The 23,659-nt window shown below is 47.7% G+C and overlaps 1 protein-coding gene across 8 annotated transcripts in view; it reads right to left on the bottom strand.

Annotated features, from left to right (window-relative positions):
- The window catches only part of LOC145536416 (polyprenol dehydrogenase-like), a 264,105-nt gene that overhangs the window by 122,340 nt on the left and 118,106 nt on the right, over positions 1-23,659 (bottom strand). For all 8 annotated transcript variants that reach the window (XR_014075833.1, XR_014075836.1, XR_014075831.1 and 5 more), the window contains exons 5-6: positions 20,356-20,563; positions 12,349-12,556 (exon numbers count right to left, since the gene is read on the bottom strand). Coding sequence is in view for 1 of the 8 variants with exons in the window: in XM_081565764.1 (XP_081421890.1) it covers positions 12,349-12,556; positions 20,356-20,563 (416 nt within the window). In the remaining 7 variants the exon portion in view is untranslated. The remainder of the gene's footprint in view (positions 1-12,348; positions 12,557-20,355; positions 20,564-23,659) is intronic.

Genomic DNA, 23,659 nt, shown 5'->3' with positions numbered 1-23,659 from the left:
AGGCAAGAATACTGGAGTGGGTTGTCATTCCCTTATCCAGGGGACCTTCCCGACCCAGGCATCGAACCTGCATCTCCTATATTAGAAGGCAGATTCTTAATCACTGAGCCACCTAGGAATCAAGAGAACTCCCTTATCTTATTGTCAAGATAGCGGTCATTCCAGAGCTTGTCACTTAAACTTTGGAAAATCCACTCAACTCGCCCTGCCCTGGTCCTTCTCGTATGCCTCTAAGAGTCTGTCTTTTGAAGCATCACCAGAAACAGATCCAGGCCAGGAGACAACCCCACGGTCACATCTTCTAGATGGAGATAGGCTCAGAACATCTTCTGGGTAGTCATAGTGACAAATATCCTGTTGTTCTTGGTCAGATGGACTGACGTGGAGCGCTGCACCTCCGTGGCAAAAACATGGTTAAATCAGCTCCTGGAGTGAGCCCGCTTCCCAAGTCAGTCATTCTCTGGGCTGAGATCCCAGGGGTCTGTGGCCAGAAACCCCACTTTGACTCTCCCCTGGAGTGAGTCACCTCCACGAGAAAGACCCTCTTTAATGTAGCCCCAGGGCTCCACTGTCTTGAGATGCATCCAGCCTTTAGAGGCTGCTTCCTTTGAGTCATCCAGCAGGCATTGCCTGGGGAGGGGGGACCACTTCCCCTACACCTTGAAAATCCTCTTATCTGGGCAACAGTCCTTGTGATCAGTGCGTCCAACGGAACATGAGGACGGCTGTTTTAGGAGATGGGGCCTGTGGGGTGCTGGACATGAACTCGGGATGCACACTCTGCCAGAAACTCAGGTACCGTCAGGAGGGACGAGATGCCGTGGGATTCTGTCTGTTGATGAAGGTGTTTCTGTACGACAGTGACTCCCAAGCACAAGCATACTGTACCCTCATGCATACACACTCACATACACCCAGGCACAGACACTCACAGGCACACACGCACACCCATGCACACACCGATATTCACAGGCCCACACACTCACATGCACACCCCCCCGCATGCACACAAATACATGTATATGGACACACAAATATTCACACACACACACTCCCAGGCACACACATGCATTTACACACACACATATATTCACATGCACACACTCACAATGCACACATATGCATATGGACACACAAATATTCATGCACAGACAGATATGTTCAGTGGACACACACCCAAGGACACACATGTATTTACATGCACACACAGATATTCACATGCACACACACTCACAGGCACACACACCCATGCACATAAATGCATTTATGTGCACACACACCCCCACACCATCACATGGATACACATAACCCAGGCACACAAATATTCATATGCACATTCACATGCACACACTCACATGTACACAAATGTATTTGTATGGACACACAAATGTTCACACAGACACACAAATATCCATATGCACACATACACTCACATGCATGCATATCCATGCACACAAATGCATTTATATGCAGACACACACCCAGGCACACACAGTCACATGGATACACATACCCTCAGGCACACATATGCATTTACACAGATGCACACACACTCACATGCACACATACCCGTGTACACAAATGCACTTATATGCATGCAAACACATCCAGGCACACACATTCACGAGGATACACATACATACAGCCAGGCAGACACACGAATTTATATGGATACACAAACATTCACATGCACACACACATTCACATACACACCTTCACATACACACATATACCCCCAGGCACACACATGCAGTTAGATTCACAAATACAAATATTCACATGTACACAGATATATATTCACTGCACACACATATTCCCCCAGGCACACACGTGCATTTGCACACACATGCAACTATTCATAGGCACACACACAACCAGTGCACACACACAAGCATTTACACACAGACACACACATTCACACACATATATGCCCTCATGCACACACATTCACACACACACATGCATACCCTCGCATGCACACACACAACATTCACCCAAGGTGGTCTTGACCATCCGGAGAGTTCTCTGACATAGAAAAGGGAGAAAATTTTTAAAAAGGAGCCATTCTCGGTGCTCACACATCTCGTGGAGGATTAATCGCATCCACTTATCCCACTTAACCACGTGATAGATGCCAGGCTAAAAACAGCCGCCCTCGATCACCTACAGAACATTTCCAGGCCTCGGGTGGATGACGGAGAGGAAGGGAATGAGGTTTCATTTGTCATGTTTTAATTCCCAAATGTTTTGACAGCTCATGAAATGGATGCTTTTATGCATCTCCTCTTCCCCGCGTCTGATGCCACGGTCCTCACTCTCAGCCGTGAGGATCATGACACATCACGCCTGCCTGAAAGGGAGGAGGTCTGAGACGCTGACAGTCACAGGTGTGACCATAAAGAAGGCGGAATGCTGACAAATCAGTACCTTTAAATTGTAGTGCTGGAGCTGGAGAAGACTCTTGAGAGTCCCTTGGATGGCAAGGCGATCCAACCAGTCCATCCTAAAGGAAATCAACCCTGACTATTCATTGGAAGGACTGATGCTGAAGCTGAAACTCCAACGCTTTGGCCATCTGACGGGAAGAACTGACTCACTGGAAAAGACCTTGATGCTGGGAAAGATTGAAGGCTGGAGAAGGGGACGACAGAGGATGAGACGGTTGGATGGCATCGCTGACTTGATGGACATGACTTTGAGTAAGCTGCAGGAGTTGGTGATGGACAGGGAAGCCTGGCGTGCTGCAATTCATGGCGTCACAAAGAGTCGGACACGACTGAGCGACTTTCACTTTCACTTCATCACGACAAGGTTGTAATGCACAAAGGGGGTGAGGAGGTCCCAGGACCTTGGTTCAAATTTCTCCATCAGCTGCTGTGACCTAGGAGACCCCATCTGAGCCACCCTGTCTCCATCAGCCTCAGCTTCCTCACCTAGAAGTCGAGAATGTCACCGGTAGCTTTTCCAAACTGTTATGGAGACAAATGAATAAAGACACTTGCTTTGTTGCTGTTGTTCAGCCGCTAAATTGTGTCTGACTGTGCGACCCCATGGACTGCAGCACGCCAGTCCTCCCTGTCCATCACCAGCTCCCAGAGTTTACTTAAACTCATGTCCATGTAGTCAGTGATGCCATCCAACCATCTCATCCTCTGTCGCCCCCTTCTCCTCCAGCCTTCAGTCTTTCTCAGCATCAGTGTCTTTCCAAGTGAATCAGCTCTTCGCATCAGGTGGCCAAAGTATTGGAGTTTCAGCTTCAGCATCAGTCCTTTCAGTGAATATTCAGGACCGATTTCCTTTGTTTATTCATTGCCAACAATAAATATCACCATGCCGAGGGTGACATGACGCTACTGGCCAGCCGCTGTGCCAAACGCCGATACCCACGTTTTGCAGGCCAGGATTCAAGGCTCAGAGAGGTCTAGTCATCTGTCCACGACACACAGCCAGTGGCTGGAGAAGCTGAGATTCCAAATGAAGCACGTCCTGGCGTGCTACAGTCCATTGGGTCTCAGAGAACTGGACGTGACAGAGCAACTGAATGACAACAACAATATTTTTGTGGCCCCAAAGACCAAGAAAGATAGCTTAGATAAGAGCTCCCGGCAGCTGGAGCTGACGACAGGAAGGAGCATCGGGCCGACAGCTGGGTACAGGCGCGTGAAATAAAGAAACCAAAATAAAAAAGCAAAGAGAGCAAGGGTGGGATTGAAACTGTGCTCCACAGAGCTGGGAGCTGTGTGCTGCAGAGAAAGATGCATGTGTTATAATTACATAATTACACAGCCCTCTGCAGGGCTGAAAGCGCTTTCCCACATATGATGTCAGCGCCGCTCCCAACAATCTTAGGAGATGCCATTACCCAGAATGAAGAAGTTACACAGATGAGGGGCAGAGCGGTGGGAGGGCAAAGGAGCAGAGAGGGCGCAGAGGATGGCCAGGTCTTGGCTCTTCCGGAGACCCCAGCCCTCCCCACCTTCCCGCTCAGTCACGATGGGCAGGTCCCCCGAGCTCACGGCCTGACAAGCCCCTTGCTTCTCCGCTGGAATCCCTGAAAGCTGCACCTTCTGTGTGATCCTCGGAGCTGCGGACACACGCTCTCAGCAGCCCAGCTGGCACTGGAGGCGGAGACCCCACGACACACCTCAGGGTCAAACCATCTTTCCTTCTCACCTGCCTGGTACCCCGGCTCCCAGACAGGCACCAAGACACGGCCTGGTGTTCCTGCAGCAGAAACCCCAAGTGACCCCTGAGACTTCCTTGTTTCACTTTCCAAGGTCAAAGAGTCAAGGCATCGTGATGTGGTTTCTGGAATGCTCTCTTTTTTTCTTTTTCATGCTTATCTATTTGGTCTTCCCTGGTGGCTCAGTGGTAAAGAATCACCTGCCAATGCAGGAGACGTGGGTTTGACCCCTGGGTCAGGAAGATCCCCTAAAGAAGGAAATGGCAACCCACTCCAGTATTCCTGCCTGGAGAATCCCTTGAACAGAGGAGCCTTGCAGGCTATAGTCCACGGGGTTGCAGAGAGTTGGAAGTGACTGAGTAACTGGGTGTGTGCATGCCTGTGTGCGTGCACACACATACACACACATTTATTTATTTATCTGTGCCAGGTGTTAGTTGTCACATGGGGCATCTTTAGTTGTGGCAGATGAATTAGGCTGTGGTATGTAAAATCTCATTCCCTGATCAGGGATTGAACCCAGGCCCCCTGCATTGGGAGCGTGGAATCTTAGCCACTGGACCACCAGTGAAGTCCTTGAGTCGTCTTCAAAACAATCTCTTTCTGCCCCTCTCCACCCCTGCAATGGCCTCTAACCATAACCTGGGTTCACCCCCCATGGATCATGCCCTCTGGTCCATGGGATGTTCCATAGGCTGTGGCCCATGGGATGCTCTGTAGACTGTGGCCCATGGGAGGCTCTGCAGACTGTGGTCCATGGGACGCTCTGTAGACTGTGGTCCATGGGACGCTCTGTAGGCTGTGGTCCATGGGACGCTCTGTAGACTGTGGTCCATGGGACGCTCTGTAGGCTGTGGTCCATGGGACGCTCTGTGGGCTGTGGTCCATGGGATGCTCTGTAGAGTGTGGTCCATGTGATGCTCCATGGGCTGTGGTCCATGGGATGCTCTGTAGACTGTGGCCCATGGGAGGCTCTGTAGACTGTGGTCCATGGGAGGCTCTATAGGCTGTGGTCCATGGGAGGCTCTGTAGGCTGTGGTCCATAGGACGCTCTGTAGGCTGTGGCCCATGGGACACTCTGTAGACTGTGGTCCATGGGATGCTCTATAGGCTGTGGCCCATGGGATGCTCTGTAGACTGTGGTCCATGGGATGCTCTGTAGAGTGTGGTCCATGTGATGCTCCATGGGCTGTGGTCCATGGGATGCTCTGTAGACTGTGGTCCATGGGATGCTCTGTAGACTGTGGTCCATGGGAGGCTCTGTAGACTGTAGTCCATGGGACGCTCTGTAGGCTGTGGCCCATGGGACGCTCTGTAGACTGTGGTCCATGGGATGCTCTGTAGACTGTGGTCCATGGGCTGGTCCAGAGGCTGGAAGCATCTTATTCTACATCACTATTGACATCAAGTATCTGGCATCCCTGGATAGGGTGCAGCCCCAAAATCTAAGACTCTCACTGCAAGTGGCCAGTGACAAGGTTGGGCTCTCCCATGTCCAGACTGGAGCTGGAACCAGGTGTCCCGAGAAGACTTGAGATAGGGGGAGCTCAGGTCATTTTCAGGGGGTCTGGCGTTCAGATGGGGACCCCAGTGAGAAGGGGGCAGTGACAGTATGACCACCCCCATCTTGAGCTATTTCTGCATCACTGATGGTCCCAGCCTGGCTCAGCTCCTTGGACCTTTAGATTGTTGTTCAGTCGCTCCGTTGTGTCCGACTCTTTGTGGCCTCATGGACTGCAGCACGCCAAGCTTCCCCATCCTTCACTGTCTCCCAGAGTTTGCTGAAACTCGTGTCCATTGAGTCAATGATGCCATCCAACCATCTCATCCTCTGTCGCCCCCTTCTCTTCCCACCTTCAATCTTTCCCGGCATCGGGGTCTTTTCCAATGAGTTGGTTCTTCACACGAGGTGGCCCAAGTATTGGAGTTTCAGCTTCAGCAGCAGCCCTTCCAGTGAATATTCACGCTTGATTTCTTTGGGATAGACTGGTTGGACCTCCTTGCAGTCCAAGGGACTCTCAAGAGTCTTCTCCAGCACCACAGTTTGAAAGTATCAAATCTTCGGCGCTCAGCCTCCTTTGTGGTCCAAGCTCAACCTTCAACTCTGCTCCGAGGGCCACACTGTCTGCCTTCTGCCCTCAACACAAGAGGAGATCGTTACCATCGTATTCCTCCTCCTAGAGCTCAAGAGAAAGGCTGAGGAAGCAACCGACTCAGGAGCAGGGGAGTTCCTGGTACAATCATGGCACACGCCTCCTCCATGCCTCATTAACTGTCTTCAGAGCTCGGTGCAGAGGGCGTGCATGAGATGTCACGCAGATGCAGGCAGTGATTGATGGAATGGTCTCGATTTGCTTGTGGAAAGAACCATTTAAGGGCTTCCCTGGTGGCTCAGTGATAAAGAATCCACCTTCCAATGCAGGATATTCATGTTCAGCCCCCAGTCTGGGACGATCCCGCATGCCACAGAGTAACTAAGCCACCGCAACTATTGAACCTGTGTCCCAGAGCCTGTGCTTGGCAGTAACCATGAGAAGCCCTCAAGCACTGCAACCACAGAGTTACCCCCAATCTGTGCAGCTGCAGAAAAGCCCACACAGCAACGAAGACCCAGCGCAGCCAATAAATAAAGAAAACTACTTTTAAAAAAACCAATTAAGCGTCTCATCTTCATAAATGTATCAACCTCTCATTTTTTTGTTTCTCAAGGGACGAACTGCCATGCCCCGGTGACTGGCTCTGAACTTGGAATCAAGTCCATGGTTTTCGGTAAGGCGGATCATCGAAAAACCAAGAGAGTTCCAGAAAAACATCTATTTCTGCTTTATTGACTATTCCAAAGCCTTTGACTATGTGGATCACAATAAACTGTGGACAATTCTGAAAGAGATGGGAATACCAGACCATCTGACCTGTCTCTTGAGAAACCTGTATGCAGGTCAGGAAGCAACAGTTAGAACTGGACATAGAACAACAGACTGGTTGCAAATAGGAAAAGGAGTACGTCAAGGCTGTATATTGTCACCCTGCATATTTAACTTATATGCAGAGTACATCATGAGAAACACTGGGCTGGAAGAAACACAAGCTGGAATCAAGATTGCCGGGAGAAATATCAATAACCTCAGATATGCAGATGACACCACCCTTATGGCAGAAAGTGAAGAAGAACTAAAGAGCCTCTTGATGAAAGTGAAGAGGAGAGTGAAAAAGTTGGCTTAAAGCTCAACGTTCAGAAAACTAAGATCATGGCATGTGGTCCCATCACTTCATGGGAAATAGATGGGGAACAGTGGAAACAGTGTCAGACTTTATTTTTGGGGGCTCCAAAATCACTGCTGATGGTGATTGCAGCCATGGAATTAAAAGATGCTTACTCCTTGGAAGGAAGGTTTTGGCCAACCTTGATAGCATATTTAAAAGCAGAGACGTTACTTTGCCAACAAAGGTCCATCTAGTCAAGGCTATGGTTTTTCCAGTGGTCATGTATGGATGTGAGAGTTGGACGGTGAAGAAAGCTGAGCGCTGAAGAATTGATGCTTTTGAACTGTCGTGCTGGAGAAGACTCTTGAGAGTCCCTTGGACTTCAAGGAGATCCAACCAGTCCATCCTAAAGGAGATCAGTCCTGGGTGTTCATTGGAAGGACTGATGTTGAAGCTGAAACTCTAATACTTTGGCCACCTCATGCGAAGAGTTGACTCATTGGAAAATACCCTAATGCTGGGTAGGATTGGGGGCAAGAGGAGAAGGGGACGACAGAGGATGAGATGGTTGGATGGCAGCACTGACTCGACGGACATGGGTTTGGGTAGACTCTGGGAGTTGGTGAAGGACAGGGAAGCCTGGCGTGCTGCGGTCCACGGGGTCACAAAGAGGCGGACACGACGGAGCGAATGAAAAACAAAACCATCTGAAACTCTCAGCACTGGGCCTGTGCCCTGGAAAAAGTGTCTTGTAAAACCAAACAGAATTCCCAGGACGCGTTGACATAGGAGGCCCTTCTAGTCTTATAACGCCACTGCCTGCGATGTTACCAACAGTGAGAAATGGCGGTCTGCGGAAGACTGAATCTGCGCGGAAGACTGAATCTGCGCGGAACAGCAAAAACCTGGAAAGAGCCCACACATTCTTACCCCAGAGAAAGGATCTGAACCATGTCATACGTGGGGGTGGATGACTTCACAAGGACAGGAGTCAATAATCTACGTTGACATACATCAGCGTGGGCAGCTCTCCACGTTTAATACTACATGCAGGGTGATAAACTGTGACCTCCCTGAAGAGACATATCTAAGTGTGTGAATGCATGCGTGCTGAGTCGATTCAGTTGTGTCTGACTCTTTGCGACCCCATGGACTGTAGCCCCCCCAGGCTCCTCTGTCCATGGGATTCTCCAGGCAAGGATTCTGGAGTGGGTCGCCATGCCGTCCTCCAGGGGATCTTCCAGATTCAGGGATGAACTCCTGTCTCCTGCACTGCAGGCAGATTCTTAACCACTGAGCCACCTGTGGAAGCCCCAAAATACTGGGCATTGGTGATGAATTCAATCTCCAGCCCCCCCTCTCCCTGGAGGTCAGAGGGTTAAGACTGAAAATTCCAACCCTTTAATCGCCAGTTGGTTGCCTAGGCAACCAGACCCCATCCAAGGGCAAGTTCTAAAGGTCACACATTTACATAACAAGGGAAGCCTTTCAGGATCTCAGCACTTGGGAAATTCCAAGGGTTTTAGGAGGCCTGAGCCAGAAAAGGGGACCAAAAAAAAAAAACTAAATACATACACTTATTATAGACCACTATATTGCAAACATCAAGAAAGATGTGGGCAAAATGAAAGATGACTTACTTTCAGACAGAGAACAGCAGCATCTGAAATCTCAACGCTCCCTAAATTAAGTTAAAAATTCCCTTCCCGTTAGTTTTTGTTCAGATGAGATGATTATAGTATAGTCATATTACTATAATCATATAAGCGTACAGTCATATATACTTATAAGTATATAGTCATATAACATATTATAGGATATTAGAGTCATATAAGTATAGTATAGTATACTATAGTATAGTCAAAGCTATGCCTTTTCCAGTAGTCATGTATGGATATGAGAGTTGCGCCATAAAGAAAGCTGAGCCCCAAAGAATTGATGCTTTTGAACTGTGGTGTTGGAGAAGACTCTTGAGAGTCCCTTGGACTGCAAGGAGATCCAATCAGTCCATCCTAAAGGAGATCAGTCCTGGGTGTTCATTGGAAGGACTGATGTTGAAGCTGAAACTCCAATACTTTGGCCACCTGATGGGAAGAGCTGACTCACTTGAAAAGACCCTGATGCTGGGAAAGATTGAGGGCAAGAGGAGAAGGGGACGACAGAGGATGAGATGGCTGGATGGCATCATGGACTCAATGGACATGAGTTTGAACAAGCTCCAGGAGATGCTGAAGGACAGGGAGGCCTGGCGTGCTGCAGTCCATGGGTCGCAGAGAGTCGGACACGACTGAGCGACTGAACAACAATAAGATCCCACTTGTGAAAACCTAACCACCACCTGAACATAGAAATATGAGCAAACGATTAAACAGAAAGAGACCTCTTCATCCTACATGGGTTTTTTCTCTATTTGTAAAAATCAACTAAAAGGTGGTCTAGAAATACAATCTGGTCAGTCAAGAAGCGCTCGACTCAAAAACATAAAATGCACAATGTGAGGACTGGCAGTTAAGCTTTATTTCGGGCAAAAGGAGGACTGCAGGCCAGCAGACAGCACTTCAGATAGCGCTGAGAGACTGCTCCAAAGAGCCAGGTGGGGGGAAGGTCGGTATCCATGTGATTTTGTTGAAGCGGAAGTGCGTGCAATCAAACACGTATTATTTTGCCAAAGGTTTGGGGAGCAGTCCCCACCATGGAGGACTTTCAGTGCTTTTCTAGATATGAGGAGATGGAATAATCAGGTTCATGAAATGGGTTCCCGAAAATAACCTAACCATCTGAAGACCTGTCCTAACAGTCTTTCCCAGAGCACAGATGTCTCCTGTCTGCTGTCCACCCTGAGCCCCTTTCAAGGGGTGCTGAGGGTCACCAGCTACAGCAGCACCTGATTGCATCCTTGCAGAGGCGGATGGAAGATGCCCATGCCAAGTGGCAGTGTGTTGTTGGCAAAGGGTAATACAAGAGACAGGGGCTTCCCTGATGGCTCAGTGGTAAAGAATCCGCCTGCAATGCAAGAGACCCAGGTTTGATCCCTGGGTCGGGAAGATCCCCTGGAGAAGGACACGGCAACCCACTCCAGTCTTCTCGCCTGGAGAATCCACATGGACAGAGGAGCCTGGCGGGCTACAGCCCACGGGGTCACAAAGAGTCGGGACACAGATGAGCGACGTAGCACAGTACACACGGCTCATTCACAAGAGGAAATGAGATTTTAAATGAAACCAGAGAAGGGAACCAGGTCATACAGGAGAGGTGGGTTTTGATGTCCCAGTGACAGAGACGTGATTACTGCTGCTGTTGGCTGCTTGCTGGGGACAGCTGCCTCTGCTCGTTCAAATCTGTCACAATCTGGGTTCCGTGGGTGGTCCCAGAATTCTGGACCGAGGGGAACCCGGAGGTGGAGAACTGGTGACCATCACGGTCATTGACGGCGTCCACCCGCCCCTCCAGAGCTCCGGCCATCACGGTTGCTAATCTCTGAGATCCTGCAGAGAGGACGAAATGAATTCTCTCCACCTGCCAAGACTGTGCAGGTTGGTGATGTACCCGAGTCCCGCCGGGGCGTCAGCACCTCCCACGGAAAAGATCACGGCTAGAGGAGAGATGTAATTTCCAGCAAGAAGCCAGATGACTGTGCAGCAAACACTCAATGTGACTGGTAACAGTAACAAAAATGTGGACTTACACGAACTGCACACGGGCCAGGGACATAGTTCTACACACACGTCAGCAGATACGTGTTTTGGGAGGCTGGGGTCCACGTTTTCCAAGTGTATGTCCTCTAGCTAGGGGCTTCCCTGGTGGCTCACATGGTAAAGAATCCACCTGCCAATGCAGAAGCCCCGGATTCGATCCCGGGGTTGGGAAGATCCCCTGGAGGAGGAAATGGCTACCCACTCCAGTATTGCTGCCTGGGGAATCCCACGGAAAGAGGAGCCTTGCAGGCTACAGTCCATGGGGCCACAGAGAGTCGGACACGACTGAGTAACTATCACACACAGCACATCCTCTAGCTAAACAAACTCCTTCTCGAGAATTTATCCTAAAGAGAAAACCACACGGCGGATCCAAACAGACACCTCTCCGAAGAAGATGTAGACGGCCCTCAGGCACATGAGAAGATGCTCAACATCGCTGCTTATTAAAGAAACGCAAATCAAAACTTCAGTGAGGTGATATGTCACACTGGCCAGCCAGATATGAAGTGAAAGTCCCTCACCTGTGTCCAGCTCTTTGCGCCCCCATGAATATACAGTCCATGGGATTCTCCAGGCCAGAATACTGGAGTGGGTAGCCCTTCCCTTCTCCGGGGGATCTTCCCAACCCAAGGATCTAACCCAGGTCTCCCGCATTGCAGGTGGATTCTTTGGCAGCTGAACCACCAGGGAAGCCCAAGAATCCTGGAGTGGGTAGCCTTTCCCTTCTCCAGGGGAATCTTCCCGCCCCAGGGATTGAAGCTGGTCTTCTGCATTGCAGGCTGTTTCTTTACCAGAACAGTATGGAGGTTCCTCAAAAAAAAAAAAAACCTAAAAACAGATGTACCATCCGACCCTGCAATCTTACTGCTGGGAATACATCTGGAGAAAACCACGCTTAGAGAAGATACCCGCAGCTCAATCTTCACAGCAGTTTTGGTGGGAATGTATACTTGGGCAGGCATTATGGAAAACGGTATGGAATGTTCTCAAAAAACTAGAAATAGAACCATCGTACGATCCTGTGATCCCGCCGCTGGGGCACATACCTGGAGAAAACCATAATGAGAAAAGCCATGGGCAGCCCAGGGTTCATCGCAGCACTATTCACAATAGCAAAGACATGGAAGCCACCTCAATGTCCATCAGCAGAGGAACAGAGAAAGAAGACGCGGAGCCAAGAATCGCCAGCACACCGGCGTTGAGGAGGTTAAAGCCAGATCTGCCCGCGGACCGTAGCAACACCCCGAGCATCGCGGCCTTTACCTTGAACACCCACCAGCCCAGGAGCTTCTTGATGAGCCGGGTGCCCCAGAAGACGTGTCTGTAGAGGTCGGTGTCCACCACGCCGGGGTCGGCCACGTTGGCCGTCACGGGGAGGCCCCGGGCGGTCAGCAGCGCCTGCAGGTGGTAGGTGAACAACACCAGGGCCAGCTTGCTCTGGGCGTAGGCTGCGTGCGCCGAGTAGTTGGTACTGCAGGAGCAAAGAGGAGAGACCGTGAGACCCGGGCGTCTGATGTGGACGCTGCCCTCGCCTGGCTGCGGATGACAGCGCCAGGCACAGGTTGAGGGCATCTAGGGATGTGCCCGAGGTCAAGAGTGCTGTGCTGAGTCGCTCAGTCGTGTCCAACTCTTTGCAACCCCGTGGGCTGCAGCCTGCCAGGCTCCTCTGCCCATGGGAATTCTTCAGGCAAGAAGACTGGAGTGGGTTGCCATTTCCTTCTCCAGTGCACGAAAGTGAAAAGTGAAAGCGAAGTCGCTCAGTCGTGTCCGACTCTTCGCGACCCCATGGACTGCAGCCTACCAGGCTCCTCCGTCCATGGGATTTTCCAGGCAAGAGTACTGGAGTGGCATGTTTTACCTAATATGGGGTCAGGGAGCTGGCCGGTTTAGATGCAGAGGCTTGTGGCAACAGTTGCTATGGGGCTTGGTCAGCTCCAGAGATGTTTATCCTGAGATCCTAGAGCAGGGCTCCCCACCTGTGACCTTGGTATAGGGCTCCACACGTTTTTTTTTTCTCCTTTGAATGTTCAAGGCTTGGGAAAGATGCTATGACAGGCGTACTTCTCTAGTGCAGAATGACCACCTCCATCCACTCCTTTTTTGGCTTCCTACCATCAGGGACTATTTTAAGGGACTGGACGCGGGCACCACTTAATGAAAACCACGAGGCTTTTTCTGGCAGTCCAGTGGCGAAGACGCCTTCACCTTCCAGTGCAAGAGCTGTGGGCTTGATCCCCTGGTCAGGGAGCTAAAATCCCACATGCCCTGCGGCCAAAATACCAAAGCATAAAACAGAAGCAATATGGTATTAATAGGAAATTCAATAGAGACTTTAAAAACAGTCCCCATCAAAAAAAAAATGCTTTAAATAAATAAATACCTAATGGTGGTCACTTACTTCTATTATTTCCCAGAAAGTAGCGTCCCTGGAATGTAGAAAAAAATTCACTGCAGAGAAAACATCACTCCAGGCAAAGTAATTGTGGTGTCTTAGCAGCTAGTATTTTTATGCATAGACACATAGCCTGGGTAAAATGAAGAGCTTGTTAAAATCTCTCCTGGGGACTTTGCTGGCAGTCCAGTGGCTAAGAATCCACCTGTCCATGCACGGGCTGTGTGTTCGACCCCTGGTCAGGGGGCTAACATCCCACATGCCTCACGGCCAAAAAACCAACCCATAAGAGAGACGACAGTGTAAAGCAATTATATTCCAATAAAATCCTTAAAAACAAATAGCAATGACCAGTTTTGAGTCTTTCATCCTTTTTTTTTTGTCATCAACAATAAATCTACAAATGAAAAAACCCAAGTGATTTGTGTTTAAAAAGAAAAACTAGCACTTGACATTGTGAAAGGTAGGTTAAAATATGACAATTCAACTATCCACAAAAAAAGAACAGAAGTGATATTGTAATGCCTTCAATAAAGACTTCAGAGGTGGCCCACATGGAAAAAAACAGTCTGAAAAAAAGAAAACCAAGGCAAGTCTTTGTGGCAAAATACTTGATGTCTGATTCATTGGGGATCGGTCATTTTCTGCATGTCCGTGGTTCTTTTTCTGTTATTTTATGGATATGAATGCAACCCCACTTGTGTTTCTTCTCCTGGTTCAATGCGCCCTTGAGTCTATGTTATTTTACATTTTCAACCCCAGTGGTGACTCTAACATTTGGAGAAAATCCATCCACGGAATTCACTGCTGTGGGAATTGAACGCAGTCAAAGATTAAAAGAAAGAAATTCGTCCTGACACGAGAAGCAAAAAAAATAGCACTCGCCGGAATTCAATGCCTCTTACGCACAAAGGCTCTTACTTAACAGGAATTGAAAATGGCAATAAATGAACTAAATGGACTCAATGATTCAGAAGAGGAAAATCAGGAAATGTGACCAAGGAAAAGCACAGAAGAGGGGAAAAAAATGACAAAAGGAAAAGGGAAATATTTAAATGTAGAAAACAGGACAAGCAATGATGAGACTTGAGAAATGAAGCCACATAAGCTGCATTGCCCAGTGAGGCTTTCTGAGAACAAAACAAAACTAAACCACCTCACGCTGTTTTTTAAATTGCACACGTGGGCTCTCGGCTGTCAAAATGTGACAACCACGTCGACACCCTCGGGGAATCCGGCCCACCTCCTGCCGTTTCCCTGGGCAGCAACTTTCTTCCTTGTCAGCAGGTCCCCGTGGTGTCGCCGGCAGCCAGCCACTTGTCACAAGAGGCCACGTGCAAACTCTGAGGTTCCGCCAGGGCCCCCTGCAATTTAAGCTGGAGAATAAACCCCAAGTCCTTTGTCTTAGCGATGAGTAAGGGCAGGTCGGCCAAGGGTGACGCAGGACGAGCTTCCGCAGAGCGTTTGCCAAAGGAATTACAAACACGTCTTTTGTTGGAGGGAGGAACGGAGACGATATTACGGCACAGTTCCAAGCACAAATTCTCTCCCCCGAATCCACGGCAACCCCCCAATTATAGTCAAGATGCTTGTTTCCAGCACGTTGTTCCTCTCTCTTCCCAGCAGGGGAGGAGAAAGCTCCAGGAATGAGGGGGTTATTAAGTAGGGGGAGATAAACGCTCAACGACCATTTCAACAACACACACATCCGTTTGCTCCTGAGTTAACAGGGCTGTTTGGGAGGGAAGAGCAGTCGAGAATTTAGAAAGAAGACGAGACCCTGGAAATGTGCAGATTCCTTAAAGGAAAACTGACATGTGACAGAATTACGGCTTACCTCTGTGGTGAGTAGTATGGAGGTTCTTTAAAAAACTAAAAAGAAAACTAGCCTGTGACTAGCAACCCCACTCCTGAGCACATATCCTGAGAAAAAGCACACTTCAAAAAGGCACATGCATACCAATGTTCACTGCAGCACTATTTGCAGTCGCCAGGACCTGGAAGCAACCTAGATGTCCATCAACAGATGAACGGATAAAGAAGATGTGGTATGCACATACACGGAATATTACTACGCCATAAAAAAGGAAGGAAATGGGGTCATTTGTAATGATGTGGATGGAGCCAGAGAATCTGTCGTACAGACTGAAGTGAGTCAGGAAAGAGAAAGACAATTATCATATATTAACGGATGTATAGGGAATCTGGAAAAGTGGTACCGAGGAACCTATTTGCAGGGCAGGAATACAGACACTGATGTACAGAACAGACATGCAGACATGGGGCCTGGGGGTGGGAGCAGAGGGTGGGACGAACCAAGAGAGTAGCGCTGAGATATATACACCACCGTGCATAAAATAGCTCGTGGGAAGCTGCTATATAGTGTGGGCAGCTCAGTTCGATGCTCCGTGATGACCTAGTGGGGTGGGACGAAGGGTGGAAAGGAAGCTCAAGAGGGAAGGGATATATGCATTCATATAGCTGATTCACCTCACTGTGCAGCAGAAGCTAACACAACATTGTAAAGCAATTACACTCCAATCTAAAAATAAACATGCTAAAGATTTTTGAAAAGAAGAATTACGCTTCTCTACAATAGTATGGAGAAGAGACAATGGAAAAAGTCAATACTTTTCTCTAAAGGAGTTTAAAAAAAAGAGAGAAGGAAACAAGAGTACAAGTAATTTCGGGAGTGGTTCCCTGGTGGTGTGAAAGGTAAACATCCACAGTGGAAATGGAACAGAATCAGAGCTGACACACAAGAGAACCGGATTCCGGCGTCACCTTCAGCAATAAAGTTTCTAAGTAAAGCCCCGAGAGACAACAGACGCCCTTGGTATTGAAAACAGCGAAGAGATGATTACAATGTTAACAGACAGAAGGCAGCTGAAAGGGAAAGTCAACCTACAAACCAAAGCACAGGTAGAAGATATTCATAAAATGTCTACATGACTTGATTCAAATCATGAGACTTTTAGTAAGTGCCCTTCGTAATACACGGTGTCAAAAAGTAGAACTGAAATCATAAGCGCACCTTTGTTTTCAATAAACACTGACTTATTGATATAACTACCTCATAAATAATTTGAAGGTCAATCTAAAACAGAAGTAGAGATATTACTGTGGTGGCCTTTTTGTTGGAAAGGAAAAAAAAATGTTTCCTCCATACTTTTATGTTCTGGAACGAGGGCATGCAAATTAAACCAACAACTGTCAGATTAACAAGAAACACACGAATTTCACTTCTAATTTCACAGGTGTAGGGGATTTCATAGAAAAGAAAAGAAATGCCAAAGACTTGGGAAGTCCTCATTTCTCAGAAGTTTCTGGTTTTAGTTAGATAAGGGAAGTTCCAGAAAGGCATCTTTCTGCATTTGTCGCTTCTCAAAGGCCTTCAGCTCAAAATAATCTGTATATCAAAGTGGCACCTTATGACCTGGCATGTTCAGATCCCTGTCACTTTCTCTATCTTAAAGGCAAGAGAAGAAACGGTGAAGAAATGATATTTTAAACACAATATATACAAATCTGTAGTGCTGAATCAAAGACTCGATAATTCTCTAAACGGTTGGTTCTTGATTAACAGCCTAGGAAAGCATTCCTTAGAGATGGAAAGTGTTATCCTAAACTGCAGCAGCGTGGTTTTCTTTGGTTGAAAAGAGGACACTGGGCTTTGACACCTGCATTTCATGTAAACAGTAGGTGGTGTTTACAAGGCTGAGTATTATATTTGGTCTGGGTCTGGTACTGAACTGAGAGCCAATCTAAGCCCACCGCAGTAAGGACCCTGAGACACCTGAGTCCAAGTGCCAAGTGGACATAGTGAGGAAGGGCATCCGTTGCTAGCAAGAAGCCAGGAATGGAGTAGATCATACATTTGCACTAAAAAAAAAAATGAATTTTTCAAGTCCTCATCAGAGAAAAAAGTAGGTACTGTCTGAAGGGCTTCCCTGGTGGCTCAGTGGTAAAGAATCTGCCTGTGATGCAGGAGGTATGGATTCGATCCCTGGGTCGGGAAGATCCCCCAGAGGAGGAAATGGCAACCCACTCCAGTCTTCTTGCCTGGAGAATCCCATGGACAGAGGAGCCTGGCGGGCTGCGGTCCTTGGGGTCACAGACAGTCCGACACGACTGAAGTGACTAAACAGCAACACAAAATAAGCTGCAGAAATGGCACCAGAGGACTTGCTGGTGATCCAGTCGTTAAGACTGAACCTTCCAGTGTAAGGGATGTGAGTTTGATCCCTGGTCAGGGAACTAATATCTCTGTGTGTCGCAGGGTGTGTCCAAAAAGTGAAAAAATAAAATAAGGAATGAGGATATAATTTACAGCATGAGGAGTATAGCCAGTATTTGACAATAAATACGATACAATCTTTAAATTTTTATAGTATATATTAATATGGAAATGGCAACCCACTACAGTACTCTTGCCTGGAGAATCCCACGGACGGAGGAGCCTGGGGGCCTACAAAGAGTCATGGGGTCACAGAGAGTCGGACACGACTGAGCAACTAACACACAGGCAAATAATATGAATACGGTAATATACGTGACTATGCAATTATAATTATGTTGATACATACAATTATACATGCAATTATACATGCAATTATAATTATGTTGATACATACAATTATATAAATATTAATACAATTATTTAAGTTAAATAAGTTTAACTGTTCAAGTTTAAAACTTGTGTATTTAATATATTTAACAATTATGTTTAGTATAATATATATAATATATGCAATATATGCAATATTACATTTACATATTATGTAAATGTAAATCTATTAATATTAGATATATATTAGCTATATACTTATATAAATATTGTTGAATATATACACTGACATATGTAATATATAATGATATAATACTGATTGGGTTGCCATTTCCTCCACCAGAGGATCTTCCCAACCCAGGGATCGAACCCAGGTCTCTCATATTGTAGGCAGATTCTTTACCATCTGAGCCATGAGGGAAGCTCCATATATTAAATGTATAACATACATTATCATATATAATAACATATGTGTATGTAGAAGCCTTTCCCTGCTCCAGAGGATCTTCCCAAACCCAGGAAGCGAACCAGGGTCTCCTGCATTGCAGGCGGACGCTTCACCAACTGAGCTATCAGGGAGCCCCTAATAAACCATCACGGAAAAGAATAAAAAAGAAAAGAATGGATATACGTGTATAGTGGAGTCACTTTGCTCTAAGGAGGACATTACAACACTGTACATCAACTATGCTTCAGGAGACTAAATTTCAACTATGTTTCACAGCTTCCTCATGTGTTGAAGAATATAATAGGATTTGCCTCAAAGCATAAAGCGACTTAGCAGCAGCAGCAGCAGCAGCAGCAAAGCATAAATATAAATAGACCGATATGCAGAAAGTGCTTAACTGTGTGACCGCAAAACAGCAAATGGTTCCTAATACAGGCAGATCTCATTTTGCTGCACGTCAGCGATATTGCATTTTTTTTGCACACTGAAGGTGTGGGTCAGCTCTGTGTTGAGGAAATCTTCTGGCAGCGTGCTTAAAACAGAGTCTGTTCCCTTCATGTCCGTGTGTCATATTTCTGTCATTCTCGCCATATCCTTTTTTTTAATTTGAAATTTGACAGAATTTTTATTTCGCAGTGCCCTAATCCTGATAGAAGTGAAGGGCCAGTTGAAAGGGGTGCCCTGAAGTTCTGACATGACACTTAGAGCTGTAAGTTGCCAGGTTACAAACAAGGTGAACACAAGATGCAAACGAACAAGTAATATAAAAAGTTTAGGTCGCTAGGAGAGTCATATTATTATTTCTCCAGGGACATATTTCCAGCTGCATCTAAATTAAAATCCTGCTTTCTCACAGTGTTTTAAACCTTTTCATCACGATCATATTTGTTACGTGGAGCTGTGATGAGTGACCTTTGATGTGACTACTGCAAAAAGGTGGTGACTTTCATGCCGAGTGAAGTCAGAAAGAGAAAAACAAACATCATTTATTAACACGTGTGAAAATAGAAAAATAGGATGTTTTCAGCTGCTCAGTCGTGTCTGACTCTTTGCGACCCCATGGACTGCAGCCCGCCAGGCTCCCCCGTCCATGGGATTCTCCAGGCAAGGATACTGGAGTGGGTTGCCATTCCCTTCTCCAGGGAGGGAAATGGTATAGACGCTCTTATCTGCAAAACAGAAATAGACACAGAGACATACAGGACAAACATACGGATATCAAGGAGGAAGGAGGGGGTGGGCTGAACTGAGTGACAGTGATTGATACATACGCCTGATTGATACTATGTAGAAAATAGACAACTAATAAGAACTACTTACAGCACAAGAAGTCTTACAAAAAGATTACAAGTCACTGAGATGACATGGTTGGATGGCATCACCGACTCAATGGACATGAGTTTGAGCTAGCTCCGGGAGCTGGTGATGGACAGGGAGGCCTGACGTGCTGCAGTCCACAGGGTCGCAAAGAGTCGGACACGACTGGGCGCCTGAACTGAACTGAACATTCGAGGCTCAGAGGACGGTTAGCCTTCTTCAGCAATAAAGGATTTGTTTTTAATGAAGGTCTGTACCCTGTTATTTTAGACACAATGCTATTTATTGCCCACGTAAGAAATTACAGGCTAGAGTAAGCATCACTTTCAGATGCAGTAGAAAGAAAAACCAATTTGGGCGGCTCGCTTTAACGCGATATGTCCTTTATCACTGTGGTCTGGACCCAAACCCCGCAGCCTCTCCCAGGTCTGCCTCTGTGCCCGGGGCAGTTTTTTTGCCACGAGAGAGGCTGAGGTGCAGACCAGGAGGCGGGAAGCGGCGTCACCTGGACAAGCACGCTGTGTCGCCTGGACGTCCCCGACTCACCTGCTCTGGAGGTCGTCCAGGTTCAGCTCCCCCACGCGGTGCGTGGCCGAGGACACGGTCACCACCCTGGCGCTGCGGCCGGGCGCGCCCGACTCCCGCAGGGTGTCCAGGAGGAGGTTGGTCAGCAGGAAGTGCCCCAGATGGTTGACGCCAAAGTGCTCCTCAAAGCCGTCCTCCGTGGTCCTCTGAGGCACCATCATCACGCCGGCTGGGGACAAAGGGGGCGCTCAGGACAGTCAGGGACGAGCAGATGATGGGGGGTGAGGGGGGATGGAAGAGACGAGATTTGTTTTCTTATTTCTATTTGAATTGGAGGCTGACTACTTTACAATATTGGGGTGGCTTTGCCATACATTCACGTGAATCGGCCACGGGTGTACATGTGTTCTATGCCGTCCCCTGGACGACGGAGAAGCCACCGAGCTCCAGGCAGTGACTCTGGTCCTAGCTCCCAGCACGCCTTCCCGTCTCAGTGTCCGGCTCTGTCCACGGCAAATAGATAGGGGGAAAGTGGAACCAGTGACAGACTTTATTTCCTTGGGCTCCAAGATCACCGAGGACGCTGACTGCAGCCACGAAACTAAAAGACGCTTGCTCCTTGGAAGGAAAGCTATGACCAACCTAGACAGCGTTTTGAAAAGCAGAGACATCAGTTTGTCAACAAAGGTCCGTCTAGTCAAAGCTCTGGATTTCCAGTGGTCATGCATGGATGTGAGAGTCGGACCATAAAGGAGGATGAGTGCCAAAGAATGGATGCTTTTGAACTGTGGTGTTGGAGAAGACCCTTGAGAGTCCCTTGGATGGCAAGGGGATCCAACCAGTCCATCCTAAAGGAGATCGGTCCTGGATGTTCATTGGAAGGACTGATGCTGAAGCTGAAGCTCCAATACTTTGGCCACTTGATGCGAAGAGCTGACTCATTGGAAAAGACCCTGATGCTGGGAAGGATTGAGGGCAGGAGGAGAAGGGGACGACAGAGGATGAGATGGTTGGATGGCATCACTGACTCGATGGACATGAGTTTGAGCCAGCTCCGGGAGATGGTGAAGGACAGGGAGGCCTGGCGTGCTGCGGTTCATGGGGTCGCAAACAGTCGGACACGACTGAGTGACTGAACGACAGCTACGAAGTGCACAATTAATGTAATTGCACTTGAATCTTCCCGAAACCACCACCACCCCCCTCTACCTTCGGTCTGTGGAAAATTGTCTTCCATGAAATTTGTCCCTGGTGTCAAACAGGTTGGGGACCACTCATATAGTACCTAAAATTCGATGGACAAAATATTGGGTTTCCAAAGAGATTCTTTAGGTTTCCTGTAAGATCTTCCAGAAAATCTCAAAAGAATGTTTTGGCCAACCAAACTGATTGGGAGTTTGGGACTGACACGTACACGCAGCTATATTTAAAATAAAATGTGCTTTAAACTTTGCACGCTTGCTCAGTCTTCTCCGACTATTTCACGGCGGCCCTCCAGGCTCCTCTGTCCATGGGATTCTCCAGGCAAGGATACTGGAGTGGGTTGCCATTCCCTTCTCCAGGGGAATCTTTTCAACCAAGGGATCAAATCTGCATCTCCTGCATTGGCAGGCAGAGTCTTTACCATCTGAAAGTGAAAACTGAAAGTGAAATTCGCTCAGTCGTGTCTGACTCTTTGCAACCCCATGGACTATACAGTCCAGGGGATTCTCCAGGCCAGAATACTTTCCTGTCTCCAGAGGACCTTCCCACCCCAGGGATCGAACCCAGGTCTCCCAGATTGCAGGTGGATTCTTTACCAGCTAAGCCACAAGGGAAGCCCTAGAAGCCCCTTAAAATAAAATGCCTTTTAAATTTAAAAAAAAAAAAAAAAGTCGAGGGGCTTGGCAAAGTTCACACAAGTAAATTACAGACTTAGAACTGACGTCCATGATTTTAAGTCTACATCCACTGATCGTCTTTCTTCCCAAGACCTCTATGTAAACAAAACAGGTTTCCTCAACTAGAGACATTTTCTGCACCATATCAGGTCTCTAAACGTGTGTGGCTCTGAGATGAGAAACTTTGCTACAATTTTCACATATCAACTGAGTTTGCTGTTATTATATGACGTTAAGCTCAAAGGTCTTTTAAAATGTTGTCTCATATTAAACAGTGGTCAACAAAAAGTAACATATATACAATGCAATATCTAATGCATGCATTCTCTGTCATGTCCAACTCTTTGCAACCCAATGGACTATAGCCCCGCCAGGCTCCTCTGTCCATAGGATTCTCCAGGCAAGAAGACTGGAGTAGGTTGCCATGCCCTCCTCCAGGGGATCTTCCCGACCAAGGGATTGAACCAAAGTCTCCTGCATCAAAAGCAGATTCATGACCCAGTGAGCCACCTGGGGAGCCCACCGTGGAATATTACTCAGCCATAAAAAGGAATGAAATTGCATCAGATGCAGTGATGTGGACGGACCTAGAGTCTGTCATACAAAGCAAAGTAAGTCATGAAAACAAGTATCATATGTTAATGCATATATGCAGAATCCAGAAAAATGGTACAGAGGAAGCTAGTTTCAGGGCAGTGATAGAGACATAAATGTAGGGAACACTCTGGGGGCTGGTGGGGGAAGGAGAGGGTGGGATGGATGGAAGAGAGAAGGACTGACATACAGACACGACCGTGTGTGAAACAGACAGCTAGTGGGAAGCTCTGTACAGCCCAGGGAGCTCAGCTCGGGGCTCTGTGATGACCCAGAGGGGCCGGATGGGGGTGGGAGGGAGGGAGGGAGGCTCCAGGGAAGGGGATACATGTATACGTATAGCTCATCTGGGCTTCCCTGGTGGCTCCGCTGGTAAAGAATCTGCCTGCAATGCAGGAGACCTGGGTTCGCTGCCTGGTTTGGAAAGATGCCCCTGGAGAAGGGAAAGGCTACCCACTCCAGTATGCTTGCCTGGAGAGTCCCCATGGACAGAGGAGCCTGGTGGGCTGCAGTTCCCAGGGTCACAAAGAGTCAGACAAGACCGAGCGACTAAACCCAGCACACAGCTGGTTCACTTGGTTGTACGGCAGAAACAAACACGACATTGTAAAATCAATTACAGCCCAACAAAAAAGCTTTTAAGAATACACCAAACTCGCAGTGGATATCTGCTTTACGTATGATGAAAAGTAAGGTGTATTATAACAACGTTTCTGAAGAGTGTGGCGGAGATGCCCTTCAGAAGCTGTCCGGAAGAATCCAGGCAGAGGTGGTCAAGAGGCATTTTGGAGACAATGTGGACAGTTCCCTGGAGATAAGTTCCCTTGATATCAAAGGTGGACGGGATGAAG

Source organism: Giraffa tippelskirchi, chromosome X (genome assembly GCF_054371585.1).
Source record: "Giraffa tippelskirchi isolate mGirTip1 chromosome X, T2T-mGirTip1v1.2.pri, whole genome shotgun sequence".
NCBI lineage: Eukaryota > Metazoa > Chordata > Mammalia > Artiodactyla > Giraffidae > Giraffa > Giraffa tippelskirchi.
Note: the sequence above shows the minus strand (reverse complement) of the source record. Positions and strands in the feature narration are given on the sequence as shown.